This window comes from Sinocyclocheilus anshuiensis, unplaced genomic scaffold (assembly GCF_001515605.1).
Source record: "Sinocyclocheilus anshuiensis isolate Anshui unplaced genomic scaffold, SAMN03320099.WGS_v1.1 scaffold369, whole genome shotgun sequence".
Lineage (NCBI taxonomy): Eukaryota > Metazoa > Chordata > Actinopteri > Cypriniformes > Cyprinidae > Sinocyclocheilus > Sinocyclocheilus anshuiensis.
In genome coordinates this window covers 1-22,053 of record NW_015540935.1, presented here as the reverse complement: position 1 = coordinate 22,053, position 22,053 = coordinate 1, and the positions used below count along the sequence as shown (strand labels likewise).

The 22,053-nt window shown below is 39.6% G+C and overlaps 1 protein-coding gene across 1 annotated transcript in view; it reads right to left on the bottom strand.

Annotated features, from left to right (window-relative positions):
- LOC107689551 (regulating synaptic membrane exocytosis protein 2-like) overlaps window positions 1–21,976 on the bottom strand; it is a gene marked incomplete at its 5' end in the record, with an annotated part of 64,704 nt that extends 42,728 nt beyond the window's left edge. Inside the window, 13 exons of the mRNA XM_016487573.1 lie at window positions 404–451; window positions 815–895; window positions 1,410–1,478; window positions 2,897–2,929; window positions 3,248–3,357; window positions 11,023–11,208; window positions 13,383–13,457; window positions 13,634–13,693; window positions 17,494–17,589; window positions 19,059–19,130; window positions 19,460–19,546; window positions 20,776–20,911; window positions 21,877–21,976. Of these exons, the coding sequence (XP_016343059.1) occupies window positions 404–451; window positions 815–895; window positions 1,410–1,478; window positions 2,897–2,929; window positions 3,248–3,357; window positions 11,023–11,208; window positions 13,383–13,457; window positions 13,634–13,693; window positions 17,494–17,589; window positions 19,059–19,130; window positions 19,460–19,546; window positions 20,776–20,911; window positions 21,877–21,976 (1,153 nt within the window). The remainder of the gene's footprint in view (window positions 1–403; window positions 452–814; window positions 896–1,409; window positions 1,479–2,896; window positions 2,930–3,247; window positions 3,358–11,022; window positions 11,209–13,382; window positions 13,458–13,633; window positions 13,694–17,493; window positions 17,590–19,058; window positions 19,131–19,459; window positions 19,547–20,775; window positions 20,912–21,876) is intronic.
- Between the last annotated feature and the right edge of the window lie 77 nt (window positions 21,977–22,053).

Sequence of the window (22,053 nt, the reverse complement as noted above, 5' to 3'; positions counted from 1 at the left end):
GTAAAAATCCTAAAAAAACAATATTTATATAATTTCTAACTGTGAAAGTGAAGCTGATTTTTTTATTTTCTTTTTAAAGGAGTGCTATTGAGCCATCTACAGGTGAGTGATGGTATTCAGTTTACACATGGGTAAAGTGGTTAAAAAAAACATAATAATAACCAATTATTCTTAATTAAATTAATAGCTAATCCCACAAAACTAGAACAATAGTTCAGCTTGGTGTAAAACCAGAATTTCTAAACATTTTCAATAACAAAATAGCTTTCTTGATGACATCACCAACACAATCATAGCATAAACACACTATATATCGGATGGCAGCCGTCAAGTACTGCAAATGTATACAACATCTACTTGTACTAAATCTCTCCAACACAAACACACGCTCACACACACTTGCCTTTCCTCCCATTGACAGCTGGGGGAGCTACAGGCTTTTCCTGGGATTCTTGTGTGGGAAATGACACACACATAAACAAAGGGCGAGTCGAAAAATCAGTGTTTTCCACAAACACACAGGTACCCTCTAACCGTGCTAAAACACACACACACACACACACACACACTTACGAGAAGCTTCCAACACTATTAAAGCAAAGGCAAAAGATGAAAAAGAAATATTGCTGAAAGCTAAATAAATGATGTAAAGAAACAGGCCCTTGGACTATGTTCAGAACAGCATACTACTCTTACTATTGGATTTGTGCGGTATGCCGTTTCTAGCATACTACTCATTCTAGCATACTATGATTTAGTATTCCATTCCAAACGCAGACATGTCCTTGTGTTCAACTCATTTGCATTGACACACCTGGCACAGAAGCCTGCTGGATAAGCGGTGAGGCTGATGATGGAGCAGCAGCGGGCGGAGGAGGAGGAGGAGGATCATATGGATGAACATTTATGAAATGTATTGATGCACCAAAATGTAAAAAAAAAAAAAAAAGATCCTAAGCCTTAAAAGGCTACTTTAACAGATAAAGTTAACTATATATATACACATCAATAATATAGTTATTTTTACTTTAACTACTTTATTTAATAATAATTTCCAATTATTTGGAAAACATTTTTTAAGAAACTCTGTGTAATACAACTATGTAATATGTACACTATCATTCAAAAGTTTGGGTCATTATGATTTTTTTTTTTTAGGTTTTTAAAGAAGTCTCTAATTTTCACCAAGGCTGCATTTATTTGATCAAAAATACAGATACATTTCTTATTATTACAAAGAAATCTTTTGTAGAAATGTAAAAGTTTTTAATGTTATTTTTGATCAATTTAATGTAACCGCAAATGCTAATTTTAAATAAGCATTTTTGATTTCGGAAAAAAAAACATTCATTTTGGTGCATCACTAATAAAGACAAATGTCTATGTCTGCTATATAACGACAGCATTACCAGCCATTGCTTGTGTGGCTTGAGGAGGTGGAGGGGGCGGGGCCAGGGGGTGTGAAGCCCCTCCCACCACTTCAACATTCAGACAGAAATGAGAGTAAGAAAGACAGACAGAAGTATGCCATCAGAAATGAAGATGAGAACAACAAAAATGTGAAAAGAAAAGCTAAAATAATGTCCTATACCATTTACTCCACTTGGTCACTAAACATACTAACTACAGTATGCTACAGTAACCTCAAATGCAAATACAATTTCGCAAATTAAGTAATTTAATAACAAAAATTTAGAGATCCATTGAAGTGTACTATACATAGTCTATCAACAAACTTTGATGTAAATGCCAGAATATCAAGATCATATTTGCATTTTCCTGATTTTAAGTGTCCCATGTGTCTTAAATATAATTTAACAGCCACAGTCTGTGGAAGAACAAACAGGGGGCGGAGCAGGAGGCTGAGGTACCGCCCCTGTTCCTGCTTCATTGGTTGATGAGTTGTGCCAATCAAAAGAGAAAACAAACCAAAATGTCAAAGAACTAACCAATAAACTGTGACTATCACTGTGTGACTGAGAAGATCACTTCTAAGAGTAGACTGCCATTTCGAAAACACAATAAAAATATATATTTATCACTTAACATTGCTCATATGCCAATGATTATCACTTCTAAGGCTGCTGAGCCTCTGCTATAAACATACCAGAACTACTTTGGTTATTCAGCAACTTAAATGCTGTCAGAAGATGTTACTAACGTTAAAGGTCTGACATAAATTGCAAGTACCTCAACAAATTTCAATAAGGGCATGTAGATTTGTATGGAAGCCTGTTTACACTATAGAATAAAAAATATAAAAAAGGTAATTGCAATATTTTATCTCACAATTCTAACATTATTTCTTGCAATTGAAATCTCATAATATTGAGTTAACATTTTGTAATTCAGACTGTTATCTCAGAATGGCCAGTTTATATCTCACACTTGGGACTCAGTTCTGACTTTTTCTGACTATTTTTTTTTATGATTACAGAATTATACCTCGCAATTTGGCATTTTCCAATTAGAGACCAATTAGGTATTTTTAAGTTTACTTCTATCATCTTCCAAGAAAAAAGTACTAATTGTGAGAAACAAAGTCAGAATTGTGAGATAAAGTTGCAATTACCCATTTCGTGGCATAAACAGGCTTCCATATTTTTAATATCCATTGTATCGGATTTGGACATTAATCCAGACATGGACGAAGTACACAGACTACACAGCATACATCGAAAATGATACATGTACAGAACTATTAATTGCACTAACATTGCTGAAGCAAAAACTAATACATCTGTTCAGTCCACTAAATGAATGGTAGTAGCTAGACCAATGACAGGTAAAGCTCACAGACCAGAGCTAACAGGTATAGTCAATCAGAGGAGATGATAAAGCTGTAATAAACAAGACTGAGACGAGGTTAAACACACAGAAGCTAGTGCTTACAGACCTTCATAAGGCTCAGTAATGCCCTCGCCATCTTCTGGGAAACAGGTGGGGAAAAAAACAATCCATGTTGTGTTATTCTATTGTAACATAATATTCTTTACCTGGCTTTTGTGGTCAAGATGGTTGTTTTTGCATAAGCCATTTTTGTGATAACTATTGTGCAATAATAGGTTATAATTATTTACTTATTTGTTGAATTTCTGTCAGTTATCCAATGGAAAGGTTATTCTTATCGTCCACATAAATGCATCTGGACGGCATCTGGTGACCCTAAACCCAACTAATTATTCAAGTTTTCCACCCAAGCGCCACAAACCCTGCAGTCTGGAAGAAGCCTGGTTTGTCTACTCACTTCTGTCCATAGAGCTCTTTGGTGGGACTTGCGGTAGCTGCCGACCTCTTCGACTTGATACTGGCGTGCTGCTGGGACTTGTTTGGACCGAGCCCGTTCGGATGTTTGCCCTGTGGGACAGATGGTGTGTCAGGAATCAACGTAAAGCACTACATCTAAAGAAGTGCTCGTGGTCGAGTCATAAACCTGCCCAAAACAGTTAGACTAAAGCAGAACACGCTGGTGAGAGCATACTAATAAAACAAACCTACTAACTACTTTTACATTGGCAGGATCATTTAGCAATGAGACAATAGTGTCAGAAAACACACTTCACTTGAATGCTATAAAAAGGGACACATACTGTGTACTATTAAACAAAACAAGTCAATATTTGGCACACTTTTTTCTGGGGTTAGTAAAAAAAACTAAAAGGAAGTAAAAACATCTGGTGAAATATATGTCCTGTAGATAAGGTACGTCAACGTGCTGTACAGCAACCCACATAAGACTGTAGGTGAATATCACCAATCAAGTCATATTTCACTCCAATATCAAAAGAAATAAATAAGAAATTGTATTTTTCAGCCTATTTTAGGAAAATTTTTGTATGTGACATAATTATCACCAAAATTATACATATTCTCTCCCTCCCCTCCATTACTAAAACTTCTCACTGTAAATAAATAAATAAAAATAAAACAAATATTATTTTCATTACTGCAATGCTATATATATATATATATATATATACACTCTATATCCCCCTCAGGGAACTCAAGCTGTGTTGGTACGCTTTGGGAACGCCTCTGCGTGACCACGTTCTGAAGCACGTGTGGAATCAGTCCATTGGAGAAGTGAGACGTCACGAGCGGGGTGACGTCGTGAGCAACCAGGAAGCTTAAAAGTCCACCTGGCACAGCACATGTTAGCTTCTGCTCTTCAGTAACTGCGCTGTGGTATGTGTATGTGTGTTACACGAGCATTCAGTCAGTCATTATATCTCTGTAAGACAGCGATAATGTTAAAGTGTAAAAACAAAAGTAAATCGGCGAGCGGACGGTGCTATAGATTGTGTGTTCCTCCCTGCCGTCATTATCTCACGGGTGGGGATACACACGATCTTTGAGTCGTCTGTTTGGGAGCGGAGCATGCACGGTCAGCTCTTGAGGGAGCACGCTCTGCGGTTTCTTCCCCCCAGAGAGAGAGCCAGGCGCTTCATCTCTCTTCCTTTGAGGAGGTTGATGTGATGAGCATTGATACTGAAGAGACCGTGGACTCGCTGCCACAGTCCCTCGCATATGAGGAGATGGTGGAGGTTTTCAGTCGTGCTGTAGCCAAGTTGAAAATTGATTGGCCAGCCGAGAAGCAGGACATTCGTCAAAAGAGTTAATTAGACGACACTTCCTGCACGTTAGATCACAACCTCCACGCCGAGGTGTTGAGGTTGTGGAATAATCTCGATTCATCCAGGCTCTACAGCCCCACTGTTTCTGACTATTCTAATATTGTGGGGCTGAATGAACAGGGATATGGGACAATGCAGAGGGTGGAGCAGATGCCCCAAGGCTTCCCACCAAGCCAGTCAGAACAACATCGGCCTTGGTGGAGAAAGCTTATACGGCAGCAGGTCAGGCGGTGTTACAGGCATACCAGGCCGACCTGCTTAAGGAACAGGGTGACAAAGTGGAGGTAGATTCCGACACAGTTTGAGGGCAGACCCCCCAGGAGAGGAGAGGTACAGACCTCAGTACACAGTGCCCGATCCTCCTCAGTGCCCTCAGGGGGCTGTTCTGTCAACCCTGCCACCTCCGGTGCTTCAGGGCACAGCGGTCTCCAGCGAGCATACAGCACAGGAATGCTCATGCCCTCAAGTGAAGGCACCATAGCCGTCAGGTCAGTCGTTCCCTGCCAGTTATCCGCTTCAGGGCACTGAAAGTGACTCCTCTAGCCATACCAGAGGCTAGCCCCGAGTGGCTGGTTCCTTTAGTAGACTTTCTGACAACGTGGAAACTTCTGCCAAATGTCTCACAATGGGTCCTGCATACTATAGAGAGGCTACAGAATCCAGTTTAGTTTCTCGCCTGCCTTGTTCCAACGGGGTTGTTCCCACAATAGTGGTTCCCGAGCAGGCTCTGGTAATGGAACAAGAAATAGACACTTTCTTGAGGAAGGAGGAAATAGAACATGTTCCTCCTCTCTCGAGAGACTCCGGGTTCTACAGCCAATACTTCATCGTTCTGAAGAAGGATGGAGGTTGCATCTCATCATAGATCTGCATCTGCTGAACTGTGCTATCAAACACTTTCGGTTCAAGATGCTCACAATCAAACAGATTGTGTCTCAAATCAGGTCCGAGGTCTGGTTTGTCACAATAGATATCAAGGATGCATACTTCCACGTATCCATCCTTCCACAACACAGGAAGTTCGGCATCGAGATGTCATCCTCACTCATATGAAAGAGCTGGGGTTGAGGCTGAATGCCAAGAAAAGTGTGCTTTCTCCAGCACAGAGGACCACTTATTTTGGTGTGGTGGAGGATTCAACGATGCAGGCATGTCTGTCTCCTGCTCGTATAGAATCGATTCTCAGAACCGCAAAGAGAGTGAGAGAAGGCCAGTCACTTACTGTCAAACAGTTTCAGAGACTGTTAGGTCTGATGGCAGCTGCATCCAATGTAATACCTTTTGGCCTGCTGTACATGAGACTTTTGTAGTGGTGGCTCAGGACAAAGGGGTTTTCCCAAGGGGCAACCCGCTTCGCATGATCAAGGTCATGCAGCAATGCTTACATGCCTTAGACATGTGGAGGAAACCTTGGTTTCTGTCTCAAGGCCCGGTGTTGTGGGTTCCTTGTTGTCGCATAACGCTAATGATGGACACATCCCTCACGGGCTGGGGAGCAGTCATGAGTGGCCGCTCTGGCCAAGGTCTGTGGGAAGGCCACCATCTCATGTTGCACAGAAATTTCCTGGAGATGCTGGCCGTGTTTCGTGCATTGAAACATTTCCTTCCAGACCTGAGGGGCCATCATGTGCTTGTCCACACAGACAACACATCGGTGGTCTCCTACATCAACCGGCAGGGGGGTCTGCGCTCGCGCCCACTATACAAGTTGGTACACCAGATCCTCCTGTGGGCTCAAGGAAAACTCCTCTCAGTCAGAGCAGTTTACATCCCTGGACACCTGAATCAGGGAGCAGACATCCTGTCTAGACAGGCTGAGGCCCGGGGAATGGAGGCTCCACCCCGAGGTGGTGGAGCTCCTCTGGAGGGAGTCCGGCCAGGCGGAAGTGGATCTATTTGCATCGCAGGAAATGACACAGTGTCCGGTCTGGTTCTCCCTCACGCATCCAGCTCCATCTTCTGCTAGTAGCCCCATTCTGGCCAGCCCAAGTATGGTTCTTGGACCTTGTGTCCCTTCTCGATGGCTCTCCCTTGGAGATTCCGATCAGGAGGGACCTCTTCTCTCAGGCGGGGGGCTCCATCCTTCACTCCCGCCCATAGTTATGGAAACTGTGGGCGTGGCCTTGAGGGGACACAGCTCTTAGCATCCAGTCTCTCAACTGAGGTTGTTGAGACCATACTCCAGTCCAGAGCTCCCACCACAAGGAAAGAGTACGTGCTGAAGTGAAAACATTTTACCTCTTGGTGTGGACAGCGACTGCAAAATACAGTCAACTGCCCAGTTGGTACAGTTCTGGAGTTTCTGCAGGAGCATATTTCCACAGGGTTATCGCCCTCCACTCTGAAGGTGTACGTGGCAGCCATAGCTGCTTACCATGCCCCTCTGGGTGGTCAGTCATTGGGAAGAAACCCACTCGGTACTCGTTTCCTCCTTGGCACTTTGAGGCTGAGACCAGCACAGTGCACCAATGTGCCCAGACATTGAGGTGGTTCTGGAGGGCTTGTGCAATGCCCCCTTTGAACCCATTGAGGAGGTTCCAGATATGTTCTTCACCTTGAAAGACGGTCTTACTCCTTGTTATATCCTCACTCAAGAAGATAGGGGATCTTCAGGCACTGTCAGTATCTCCCTCCTGCCTGGAGTTTGCCCCAGGTATGGTTAGGGCCTTCCTTTACCTGAGGCACGGGTATGTCCCTAAGGTGCCCACCTCTACGCTAGGGCCCATAGTGCTGCAAGCCTTCTGTCCTCCTCCCTTCCAGAAAGCTGACCAGGAGAAGCTAAATCTTCTCTGTCCAGTGTGAGCATTGGACGCTTACGTCCACAGAGCTGGCCAGTGGCGTAAGGCAGATCAGATGTTTGTTTGCTTTGATCCACCTAAGAAGGGCTTTCGGGTGACCAAGCAGACCCTGAGCAGGTGGGTGGTCGAGGCCATCTCACTTGCTTATGAGTCCTCTGGCCTCCCAGCACCTATGGGGGTCAGAGCCCACTCGACCTGGAGTATGGCAGCCTCCAAGACCTTATTCATGGGTGCTTCCCTGCAGGATATTTGTGATGCGGCGGGCTGGTCCTCTCCGCACACATTTGTTCAGTTGTATAATCTGGACCTGGCTTCTAACCCCAGGATCCCAAGTCTTCTCATCTTGATGTGCTCGTCTGATACACACCATGGCACAATGGGCATTCTCATTCCCAAACCGTTCCAATGCAGATCGAGTTCCCTGAGGGCATCCCTGCATCCCTATAGGGGCTTACTTCATCCTATCAGAAGCTAACATGCGCTGTGCCGGGTGCACTTTTAAGCTTCCTGGGTGCTCACGTCACCCCGCTCGTGACGTCTCACTTCTCCATTGGACTGATTCCACACATGCTTCAGAACGTGGTCACACAGACGCATTCCCAAAGTGTTCCGACACAGAGTCTTGTTCCCTTTAAAAAGTATCACCCCCCTTTAAAATAATCCAAATTTGTTGCTTTGCAGCCTGAAAAGAAGACGGACACAGTTTTTGTTTTATCCAGCCGTATTTACTCAGCCGTATTTTATTAAAAAATTAATAAAAAAACAGAATCACTGAGTTGGAAAAAGGATCAACCCTTGTGTCAGTATTTTGTTGAACCACCTTTTGCTTTAATTACAGCCTTTAATCTGTTGGGATATGTCTCTACTCACTTTGCACATCTAGACTTTGTAATTTTTGCCCACTATTCTTTGCAGAACTGCTCAAGTTCATTTAAATTTGATGGTGACCGTTCGTGGACTGCAGTCTTCAAGTCATTCCACAGATTTTCGATGGGGTTTAAATCTGGGCTCTGACTGGGCCATGTAAGGACATTCACCTTTTTCTTCTTTAACCACTGTGTGGTCAGTTTTGCTGTGTGCTTTGGGTCATTGTCATGTTGGAAGGTAAACCTTCTTTCCATTGACAACTTTCTGGCAGAGGGCAGCAGATTTTCCTTTGAAAAGTGCTCCAGTCCCTGCTGCAGAGAAACACCCCATAACAGGATATCACCACCTCCATGCTTTACTGTAGGAATGGTGTTATTTGGATGGTGAGCTGTATTGGATTTGTGCCAGACATATTGTTTGGTGCTGAGGCCAAATAATTAAATTTCAGTCTCATCTGTCTCAGAATCTTCAAGGTGTGTTTTGGCAAAGCTCAGTCGTGACTGCTTGTTGCCTTTCTTGAGGAGTGGCTTTTTTCTTGCAACCCTCAATCAATGATCTTTGTCATAAATTCCTGCAGCTGCTTCAGAGTTGCTGTAGGCCTCTTGGTCGCCTCTCTGAATATGACTTTTTTGACCAGTTTCCTCTGGCTCTTTCATCCAGTTTGGAGCAACGTCCTGATCCAGGGAGGGTCTGTGTTGTACCAAATACCTTCCACTTCTTAATAATAGACTTCACTGTGCTTCTAGGCATTGATAAAGACTTTGCAATTGTTTTGTATCCATCTCCTGACTTGTGCCTGTCCACAACTTTATCCCGGAGATCTTTTGACAGTGCCTTGCCACCCATAGTTGATTGTTTGCTTCAGTTTCACTTCCAAGGACTGAAATGCTCCAGGAAGCTCTTTTCATGCTGAGCTGATCAAAATGACCACAGCTGATCACAGTTGAAAATCAAATGGCTTTGTTTGTGTGCCATTGAGAAGGTGATTAGCTACACCTGATTGAGTTTACCAGTCATTTTTAGGAGGGGGGTGATTCTTTTTTCCAACTCAGTGATTCTAGTTTTTTTTTTCTGACATATTGGTGTTATATACACGTCATTTTTAGGAGGGGGGTGATTCTTTTTTCCAACTCAGTGATTCTAGTTTTTTTTTTCTGACATATTGGTGTTATATACACGTCATTTTTAGGAGGGGGGTGATTCTTTTTTCCAACTCAGTGATTCTAGTTTTTTTTTTCTGACATATTGGTGTTATATCTTTCACTTGGAGTTGCACTGATTAAATACAGCTGGATAAAACAAAAACTGTGTCTGTCTTCATTTCAGGCTGCAAAGCAACAAAATGTGATTATTTTAAAGGGGGGTGACTCTTTTCTATACCCACTGTATATATATTATGTAATTATGTAATATTTAAATTGTAATGTTTTACTAGTGTTTGTTGCATTGGTTTTCGTTTACACTGATTTGCTGAAAGAAATTGCATAAAACAGTTTTTTATATATATTTATAACCATGTATTTTGTAAATACTAAAATTATGTAATGCAAAGTCTTTGGTGAAAACGTATTTTTCATTTGTGAGAAAGTACTTTGTAAAAGCCTTCATGTGCCGTTTAAACCATTCCAGCACCTTTGTTCTGTTAATAATATTAGTCTCAGTTTTATTATTACATATTATGTGCAAAAGTTTTTTTGCACATAATATAGAAATAGAAATGAGAAATGAAATAGTAATAATACAGAAATAAAAATAATATAGAAACAAAAATGAGAATCAACATTTAAAACAATTACACAATAAACCATCTGGACACATACTGAAAATCACAATGCAAAAAAATCTTACTGAATCTAAAACAGGCTTAATTGTATTTTTATAAAATAATTTCTTACTTTTATCTTCCAATTCTGTCGTGAAATATGACTTAGCATGTTCTTGATAGAATTATTCTGTCAGAAAAAAAACATCTGACCATATAAGAGCATGCATTTAATAAATATGTCACAGTCATGTGCATTTTAGCCACGTAAAAATATGAATGCATACGTTTAAAATGCACATCAACTCCACAGTAAACACAATGATCTGTAAAGCACCTTTTGAGCTCAGTGTCACATCAGCTTTCAGTACATGTGGCTCACATCTCAATGTCAGCTGTGGCACATCCAAAAGCTACCGCATCAGTGAAAGTTCATGTGCAAATCTGACACATTTATGTCATTTCCTAGTGACTTATGATGTGCCGGGCAAATCGTAAGTCAAAAAGTGTTATGGTGTCTCAAAAGGTGTGATGGAGTCAGCATCAGGAGAGGTGCTTGTGGCTGCTAAAGCTGCAAGGAAAGTGAAAAGGCCTAAATGCATGAGCACACGGCACTCATAACAGCCCATAACTCAAAGCATAAACTGTTAAACAACAAATAAATAGTGTTAGTAACACACACACAAAAAAATAAGTCAAAACAAAACTGTACGATGCCAGGTACACACCATTACATCTCAAGAGGATATAACAGGTGTGTCTATAATCCAAATGAAAAGACGTTAGTTGCAACCATCATCACTACTCTCTACTCTATAAATGAAGATAAAATCATGAACAGCATCGTTACAACACAGGGTTAAAATAAGAGGATGTGGAGAGAGGGGCATTCCAGGTGACAGGAAGCAGAAGGCATGGGTTCGTTTAGCGCTTTAGTGCTTGTTGTGATGGGTCGGGTCACCTCGTTAAGGCAGGAGAGGGAGGGGCGGATCTCCCTGACGGTAAGGACGGCATGGATCTCATGTAGCCAGAGTCGGGCCGCTCGGACGAGCGGGAGCGTGTGTAGACCGGTCGCTCCATCATGGGCCGCTGGTCAGCTGACCTGGACCTGTAATGGTCATGTCTGTCCACCATGCTGCGGCTATACCTGCAGAACGTTAGTCAAAAAGCCATGCTCAGCGGAGCCCCAGTGCATCATGGGATCACAGGGCATAAAATTACTCTCAGCTGTTAGGTCACTCCTGTGAAATGATATCGCTTGGCTAATAATTAGCACACCAAACAAAAGTGGCTTTAAGTTTCAGCATTGGCTGCTCAGGGAAATCATAAAACGAAGGACTAAACTGGAACAACCAAAAATAAGTGTTAACCAACAATTTGACATTAAACAAACAAAAAGAAGATTCAGGAGGCTGCTGCAAAGAAAAACAAGTGAACACATTTCATACTAACACAACTATAAGCAGCGTGTCTACAGTCTACTCTACTCCTATATACTCTATGGCAACACTTACATGCATAAATTATTATTATTATTATTATTATTATTATTAATAATTATTATTAATTATTAAATAGAGACATTCATGACAAGTGCTGGGGAAAGTTACATTTAAAATTAATGCATTACAATATTGCGTTACTCTAAAAAAACAAAAAAGGAACTAATTGCGTTACTTACAGTAGTTACGTTTTATGGAAAGTAATGCATTCCGTTACTTTTGCGTTACTTTTTGTCACCTGTGCTGAGCTTGCTTATTTGCATGTTTATTACAACTGTAAAGGTCTTTTCACACCAAAAGTGAATTTAATAAGCCTCAGGCTGAAGGAAGCGCCTCTGCACTTCACTCCCAATTCCTCTCAACACTGGACAAGAGAGATGTCAGTGAATAAATGGGAAAACAAAGTAACTGGCATTACTTATTTGAAAAAGTAACTCAGATTTGTTGTTGTAAATTTAAAAGTAAACTGTACTAGTTACTTGAGAAAAGTAATCTGATTACAGAACTCATGTTACTTGTAATGCGTTACCCCCAACACTATTCACGACTGTTTCTTAACACACTTAAGTAGACTTTTAAAAAGTGCACTTTGTAATAATGTCAAATTAGAAGTTTTACTTTGAAGTATATTTAAAATCATTATGTTTTAATACTCTTTGTTCATGTTTTAAATGTACTAAATTGCACTTTTATCATTACAAATGATTAATTACAAATATATTTAAATACAGGACATACAAGTTTCAATAGTGACATTCAATTATATTTTGCTTTACCATAAATGCTGGTTAGTACATTCAGCAGTTACACTTTAACCATATTTCAAAGTCACTGGAAGTAATTATGAAATTACATAAAAAGATGTACTAAAAATACTAGATGTCCTCCTTAAGTAACAAAAATAATGCATTTAATATAAATTTTAACTATAATACATTTTCACTGAATTGCAATTAACATGCAATTAAGTGTTTGAAAACATTGCATTCAGTTCACACTTAAGTATTTTTTAAAGCATAATATTTTTGTAATAAGTACATTTATCCAAAAGAGTACTTCTTTTTCACAAGGATATACTGAAAATACACTCTTCAAAGTGAGAATCGGGTACTAGTTCAAACTAAACTAACTAAAACTAAATATAATTACATTCTAAAAACTAGCTACCATACTAAGACACTAAAGGTGGGCGTACACGGTGCGATTCTGAAGGTTGGAACGCCGTGAGCTCTGGCACATGTCACGGCTCGTACGACAGCAAAAATCGCACCGTGTACGCCCGCCTTAAGATGATTCAGCTAACACCAGTGATGTTTATGAAATCTTCTATTTATATAAGAAGCAACATATTATTTGTTTTTCACTGTGCTTCTGCCATTATACCAGAAAAGCTGCCAGAATACGAAAACATAAAAAATGCTGTAAAATGTAAAGGTCACAGGACAACTACAACATCTAAATCCAACTTGAGTCTGCACTGAAACTACTGCATTTAATGTAACTATACCTTTCTGTATCTGTAGAAGGCTCAATTTCTATCCTGGGACACGTCCTACTGAATAAACCAACCTCAGTGTGTTAGTGCCACACTTAGTAAATGCTATTCAGTATATATTTGCTTAAAAAGGTACAACAGATCAGTATTTGAGAAAGTAAATAAATCAACGAGCTTTAAATCCATAACTGGGATCCATTACTACACAAAGCCTCAGTGGGAACATAAATGTGGCATCTGTTCCTGGCAGTTGATAACAGATGAGTAAAGAAAGGGCGAGCGTTTGTGATGTGCTGTGGGTGTTTATCTCTTCAGAAGTCTTACCTGTAGTCTGCACTGGTTCCATTCATGACATGATTGGGCCATGGAGTAGATACATGATTGGGCCCATTGTAATATCTTTAAATGGAGGATGAGGATCGATAGATTGAAATGAAGAAAGGAAAGCATGATTAGAATGAGCAAGAGCTGAGTTAGGGCAAGGGGTGAGGGTTATGTCTGTAACTAGTATAAAACAGTCCTATTATGAATGCATGAACAGAATGCATGTCTCAACTAAAGTATCCAGATTTTACCTCTCAGGAGATTCAAATGAGTCACTGTAGGCAGACATTTGTCTATCTCTCCTCATCCTCCTAACACAAAATAACACACAATAAGATCCTACGTGACAACGTAACTCTACTTGCCAAAAATAAACCTAATGCAGCCGTTCGGTGCTATAGATTCACATATCCATTCTCAATATTCATATTCATTCATTCTCATGATATGGTGTGATATATCACTATTTTTCCAAAAGAATGGGACTCTAACATAATGGGACATTTATGGGTCACACTTTAGTTTGGGGACCAATTCTCATTATTAACTGACTATAAACTATGACTTTTACCTCAATAAGCTCCTAATTATTGCTTATTAATAGTTAGTAAGGCAGTTATTAAGTTTAGGTATGGGATCGGTTTAAGGGATCTAAAATATGGTCGTGCAGAATAAGGCATTTAAATGTGCTTTATAAGTACTAATAATTAGGTAATATGCAAGTGATATGCATGCTAATAAGCAACTAGTTAATAGTGAGAATTGGTACCTAAACTAAAGTGTTACCCGTTATGTATTTGGTAGACACTTTTATCCAAAGTGACTTATATTGCATTCAAGGTACAAATTTTATTGGTTCATGCATTCCCTGGGAATCGAACCCATGACCTCGGTGTTGCAAGTGCAATGGTCTGCTGTTTGAGCTAGAGGAAATCTCAGGAAATCTAGGATTTTCAAGAATTAATTGGCTGCCTGTGCAAAACTCAGTGCCACAGTGCAGGGCTGTTGTGGGTGGTTGCAAGAAAGTTGCTAAGGGGTTCTGTGTGGCTTTTTAGCATGTTGCTTTGGCATAGGCGTAGTGTGAACCAACTGCAGGGTAAGGCTAAAAGTAGCCTAATGTTAGTGTAATCTATTAACTATGCACACCATAAACCCATCTTTTTAGGCAATCAATGAAGGTGTCTGCACTGTTGTTTATGATGAGAGAATTCGCGAGAGTGCAGAATTCAGTCAGTGAGCGTGTGCACAGAACACAGGTGTTTCAGAGATGACTACCTCTGATTGACCATTGCATTCATAAACTCAACGGAATCGTATGTGATTGGTTATATTGCGCAACACTATAAAAACGCATAAAAATAAATATGATGCAACATTAGCAATTCTAAATGCATGGGGTAACTTATTGTATGTGTCAAAATGTAATAGTTACTATGAGTAGGGTGACCATACGTGCCATTTTCCCAGGACGCATCCTGGCCAGGATTTCTATATTGCCTAAAATATCTAGGTTTTGGCTTTGTTTGCGTGTGCAGACCAATCGGTGTACATCAAAATACCTCGAGAGCACTTTGAAAGCATAAGGAACCCAGGACGCGTCCTGGGAAAATGGCACGTATGGTCACCCTAACTATGAGCAATAGTAAAAGTGATGCTTGATTTAGCAAATGTCACTGATTAAAAGCTCAAAGCTGTAGTTCAAACAACAGAGCATGGTGCTAGCAATGCCAAGGTCATGGGTTTGATTCCCAGGGATCGGACAATTTCAAGTCTACACCGACCCTTATAATCTAATCGACATTTCGTTCAGATCAATTGTTTACATGAAAGCTTTTCAATCCTACTGAGTCATTAATCCGATTACTAATGGATTATTTGGTTGTATATAAACGTATTTTGAGCTGTGCTTCATACATCACTATACTTTTGACAATGGACCTATTTGTTTGCAAAATTTTCATTATTATATGAAAACGGTTCAACAACTACATGTGAATCGCACCTTAGGGCCTCTCTAACCAAAGCTGGCTAGATCCACAACATCTGAGTATCCACTAAGCCTACAAAAACATACTGAATAGATGGAATCCCACATATCTAAATAATATATTCATATATAAGCATGGTGAACATCCACTGTAGCTTGCAGTTTTTTGACTGGCAGTTCTGTCATAGAGTGACGCTAGTTAGCTTGGGACCGAAAGAACTATAGAGCTCAGTCATCAAAACAGCACCAGCCGTCCAGAGAGCAGTGCTGAGGATACAATTCATTACACCATGGCGGGAAGGATGGAGTGGGAGCTGCTAAGGACACACCGCACACATTTCCTTTGGGAAATATTGCTGGCGTACTTAGTGGCGTAGTTGGCAAAGGTACAATCTGAGCACTATCATGTACGTTATTCTCCAGAGAGGCTCCTGCACAAAGCTTTCTCAATGGACGGAAGACTGATGCTACAGCCAAAGTGCCTTACAAATCTTTACCACATTTCTCTAAGAAAATGACATTCGCCGTTATCGGCTCCTTTTCCACCCATTGGAAAGTTTCCTAAAATGGATCCTAATCCACACTTTGTAAATCAGGTTACGTAAACGTAGGGCTGCATGATGAATCGCATTTTAATTGTGATCACGATTTCCACTTCTCTTGATTTATTAAAGCGATAGTTCACCCAAATGAATATAGAAATAATATAAGAAATTAGAGAAATATAGAAGCTCAATGCGGAGAAGATCTTGGTTAGGTTAAAACCGAAACCAAGCCATTCACACAGAACGCATTCGGCGCATTTTTGAGATGCACAACTATGACTGTTGCACTCACGTCTCGCACAAGAGATGAATAGAAAGCCATGTAAAGTTAAAAGAGGTTCAACTTTTAGAAAACATGTCTGGAGAATTTGTGGGAATTATATTCCATTCCACTGAGTCTCATATGTTTTTAAATGCAATCGTGCGATCGGCGCTTTGGCTATTTGTATTAAGATACGCATAAATACATGATGCGGTTTTTGTTTATGCAATTTACAAAATTATATTTGATTATGTTAGTTTAGATGTTACACACTTTTTTTATAGACACTGAATAAACAATTTAACACGGTGCATTATTTTGCTCATTGCGGCCTCCTGTGGAGACAGACCAAATGTTTCCTTAACACTTATTTAATCTGCATATAATATATAAAAAAATAAGATATTCATTTAAATTTTATTTTGTGTTTGACTGTTAACTAAAATTATTTGTTGTTTGTCTTAATAAATTGGGATAAAAATACAGTAGTTAATTAAAAAAAAATCTACTGCTCTTTGTTTAAAATAGGTTATTAAAAAATTTCAATAATTATTGATACCGAATGATATGAAATTGTGATCATTTTTTTGGCTATATCGCCTATAGCCCTACTCGAGGGTGAGTAAATGATTACAAAATTGTAATTTTTGGGTGAACTATCCCCTTAGGATAATCATCAGCGGTTATTTATCCTGAAAACATTTCATTTTAATTTGGCATTTGCGTTATCTTGCATTGGTAACAAGACTCCACAAGCTTTCATAGTTGCGGATGCCAGATTTCAAGAGCTTAAATCCCCCAATCAGAGCTTTTTTCATATTGATACATTTCTGCCCCGTTTTTTTACTTTATCTGCCCAACCTGGCAACCATGCACACACATTCTCTCTACATTACAGAAAAAGCGCTGATGAGCTGAAAACACTGGCAAACATGTAAGTTGGAGTTTAACGATCTCCATTGAGATATTCTTCTCAAATACAAGCGTAATACAGCCAGTCAGCTTTCTTTCACGCAGTCATTTGCGCTGTTTGCAGTGACTAGATCCGTGAGCAAACCACGCGAGTTGAAATTCTCTTGATTAGTGCTTAAATTAAAGTACAATAATGTAAAAAACTATATAAAATAATAATAATAAAATGACAGTATTTCGTGATTATATTTTTTAAGCAAAATCATGATTAACCAGTTATCGTGCAGCCCTACATAAATGTGAAACATTTTGAGAGGTGCCACTAGCTACTCTAGTCCAAACTACTACCCACAGCACTAATATGGAGCAGCATGAGAACGAGAGTGAACCGCTGTGGTTTACTACCTGTCCACGCTATTGTAAGCCCCGTCTGAGAAGGCACGGGCCATCCTAGTGGAGCGCAGTAACCTGACCGCGTCCTCCCGATAGAGGGGGTGCATACTATGAGTCAGAACAGAAAGTGAGAGTGCAGTGGTTAGAGTCGGGTGGGGCAAGTTGGCCTTATCTAGGTGATAAAGTGGCGGAGCTCTTAAACTCTCTTTATCCGGCACTTCCAGGCACAGGTGAAGATCGCTCGAAGCACAAAAGCAGAAATCAAGTAACTTTGGGTCAAGAGAACTGGCAGATATGCTAAGCAATCAAAACTATCATGTTGCAGCACACACCAGCAGCAACAAAGATTTGTTCATCCCACAGAAGTGCAGATGTAGTTCTTTTTTCAGTGGCGAGAATTAAAAATGTGCAAGTGCGACTACTTGTGTACAGTACTATTGCACACTAGATAATACTAGCATACAGTGTTGGGGGTAGCATGAGTTACGTAATCAGATTACTTTTTTCAAGTAACTAGTAAAGTAACACATTACTTTTTAATTTACAATGAAATATCTGAGTTACTTTTTCAAATAAGTAACGCCAGTTACTTTGTTTCCCATTTATTCACTGACTCCTCTCCTGTCCCCATGATGAGAGAAATTAAAGGTGAGGTGCAGAGGCACTTCCTTCAGCCTGAGACTTATTAATTTCACTTTTGGTGTGAAAGGGCCTTTACAGTTGCTAAAAATATAACTTTTGGGTGTTTTGCTATTAAAATTCAAAAAAGCAAGCCCAGCCCAGGTGACAAAAGGTAACGCAAAGGTATCGTTCCTTAAAGAGTAACTAAGTAACGCAATATTGTAATGCATTACTTTTAACTTTCCCCAACACAGCTAGCAAGTGCACAACACTACTGTGCTTTTTAAAAGAATTCACCAAACAGATGTGTGTGTGTGTGTGAGTTGATGACTTGACCCAAACTTTTGAACAGTATTATTTTGTGTATTCTGTCCTTCAGTTTGCAAACAATACAAACCAAAACCACATTTACAATGGCATATACACAGATGTGACATATATGTTATATAATAAATGTTTAAAAACAAAGTATTGCCACATTATACTGTAAGTGTTGAAATGAGACAAGTAATCTGGTAACTTTTCTGTAAGTAAGAAGAGCTTTAAAGTAGGTGCAAAATGAGTGCATTACTACTTAAAGTGTATCACTGTAATAAAATTATTTTCCATGGTAATGGACAGTTCGTCTCACAATCATGTTGACAGAGCTTTGCTTGTAGTGAAACCTGCATATTCCTTTAAAGTACATACTAAGAAAGTGAGAGCCTCAGTAACAGATGATTTCTCGTGTAAAAACATGACTTAGTTGTCCTAAGATGTGATATATTATGTATGAGTGCGTTCACTAGTCTTCATTTCATATTTGTAACGAATAAAGTGAGAAGAGCAACCTCTTATACAGTGCTATGTGTGGGCAAGCTGTCACCTGTCAATCAACTAGCAGCATGGGGGAAGTGGGCGGGTGAAAGTGAAAGGAGCGCTGTGATTGGACAGAAGGGGGAGGCCTGACAGAATACCTGGGGTCCTGGATAGCGGGGTCGACGCTTGGCTGTCTGTGTCTGGTTCGAGGAGGGAGGGTAAGATACTGGCTGCAGGGAGTAAAGAACAGAAGTATGGCTGAATGGAGCTATTGAATATGGAGTGATGGAAAGATAGCGAGAGACTGACAGATAAAATGAGAGAGTGAGCTTTCTTGAAATGAAGTAAACCTTTCTATAGTTCTCTCTGTGTGGCATGTTTCATCATATTTCTCACACTGAATTTCAATAATCATGTTAAAGGAAAAGATGAAGGTATGTGGAAACACTCCCATTTATGTTCCCGGTATCAGAAAAGGCAATCTAGAAAACACTAAGACTTTTAAGGGCACAGGAGACACAAGTGCTGTGCATCTGGAGCGTGTTTTGTGAACTCATACCTGTCTGGTGAGTATCTGTCTTCAGACAGGCGATGTCGGGGGCCGTACTGAGAGGGTCCTCCTCTCACACCGTGGTCTAAACTTCGACTGAAGGAGAGGAGAGAAAATAAATGAGAGCCCTGCTACAACAAAAGAGCTCTAATGACACTCCTGCTAGTTTTAATTGTGAGCAGTGTTATAATTAAAATGATGTATATACTATTAGTAATTATTATTTTCAATTAACTTTTATTTTATTTTCATTTTTTTTATTCTTAAATAATTTTACGTGCTTTTGATTTAAAAAAATATATATATATTTCTATTTAGCTTTAATTTAATGTTATTTCAAGTTATTTTACTAATTCAAGTATTTTGGTAACACTTTAGTTTAAGGACCAATTCTCACTATTAACTAGTTTATTAGCATGCATATTACTAGCATATTGGCTGTTTATCAGTACTTATAAAGCACATATTAATGCCTTATTCTGCCTGATCATATTCTAGATCCCTTAATCCAACCCCATACCTGAACTTAACAACTACAACAACTACCTTACTATCAATAAGCAGTAAATTAGGAGTTCATTGAGGGAAAACTATGAACATTATTAACAAAAGCTCATTAGTGACAACAGCTCAAACAGAATGACAGTAACAAGACAAGACAGATAACAAAAAGAATAAAAAATAGGAATTAACAATATACAAAAAATATTTTAAATACACAATATACAAAGTAGACAATAGATGGTATTTGTGTGTACAGGTGTGTTACATACATATGCATGCTAATAAGCAGCTAGTTAATAGTGAATAGAGAACAGGGTAAATATCACTAACAATATAAAAGATATTTTTTTTAATGACCAATTTCCCCCCTCTTTCTGGGCTGCTGATCTGATTCATGTAAACGCTCTGCTAACATGTGAAATGAGCAACAGCGCTGTGCTCACTGAACTGTGCTTTTACAAACTGTATAGTTGTACCACCTATTAAGATCAGCCTGAAACCATCAGAGATATTGTTAAAAATGAACATCAGCCACTAGTTTTTAATGCTGGGGTCCTGGAGCAGCACAACGTTTGCCAAACTGTCCTGATATCTTAAGTTTAGCATTAGTTAAATGCCACCTTGGTGGCAAAGTTGCTGTATTGCAAATAGACATGACTGATAAAAATGTCTTGATGTCAGAAAGCTGAAGGACGAGACGTTTTTGCAGAATTATTTCCATAAATCAGCTTTATTTTGGACTGGGGAGGAAGTTTGGAGCATGTTTTATGATATGACCGCTTGACACATAACTAACGTGTTATATATGTATGTGTTTGTACCTTTGTGGTGGAGGGACGCTGGGTGAGCGTGAGCGTGTGCGGGTCACGTCCGATCGGGAACAGTGATTGGACGATATCACCTGCTCCGGGACAGACAGAGTGGAGCTCTGGAAATCCCTGCCATTGTGCCGGTAATCTGAGGAGGCAAACACAGCACAACACATTTACATCAGCATTTAACAACCAAATTATAACTCTCACATTCACTGAAAAATAGGAATAAAGTAGGACCTAATACAATGGCATTCAGACATTTTTAGGTGGTACTGTGTGTGGTCTACCACACTGAACTTTATTTACAGTGATGCAAAACTAATGCGGTGAGTGTGAAATGACGGTGAGGATTTTCCTTGTGCTGAGTCGGGAGACTAAAGTTCACAGTAATCTTCTCTCTGACAATATCCTTTAATTTGATTTGTTGATCAGCATGTGTGAACGCACACAAAGACTGGGACAAACTGTGTACAATCAGACATCGAAAAGATCATTGCAGACACAGCTGGCATTTATTCAGATCAGATTATGCATCCTCAAATCAGTGTGTGACATACTTTTACTCAGCAAGGATGCATTACATTTATCTAAAGTGACAGTAAAGACGTTTATGATGTTACAAAGGATTTCTATTTCAATTAAATGCTTAACTTTTTATTAATCAAAGATGATTAAAATGCTTGTTTCCACAAAAATATGCATGTTTTCAACATTTATAATAATCATGTTTGTTGAGCAACAAATCAGCATATCAGAATGATTTCTGAAGGATCATGTGACACTGAAGACTGGAGTAATGATGCTGAAAATTCAGCTTTGATCACAGGAATAAATTACATTTTAAATGATATTGACATAGAAAACTGTTATTTGGAATTGTAATAATATTTCACAATAGTATTGTTTCTACTGTACTTTTGATCAAATAAATGCAGCCTTGGTGAGCAGAAAAGTCTTCTTTCATAAACATAAAAAATGTATTTGATATATAAAAGATTACTGAATTTAATCGAAAAAAAATGAATAAAATGCTTTCAAGGGCGCTCAAGTGTTCAGTTTTGTAAGTAGAGAGCGGCGCTAAAGCAAGGAGAGGTGACTTAGCTGTACCTGAGATAACACCAATCCCGTCTTCACCGTCGTAATCAGAGAACTCGTTGTCACTGATTCTCTGTGACCCTGAGAGAGTGGAGAGAGAGCGAGAGAGCGAGAGAGAGAGAGCGAGAGCGAGAGCGAGAGCGCGAGAGAGCGAGAGAGAGAGAGAGAGCAAGAGAGAGAGAGAGAGAG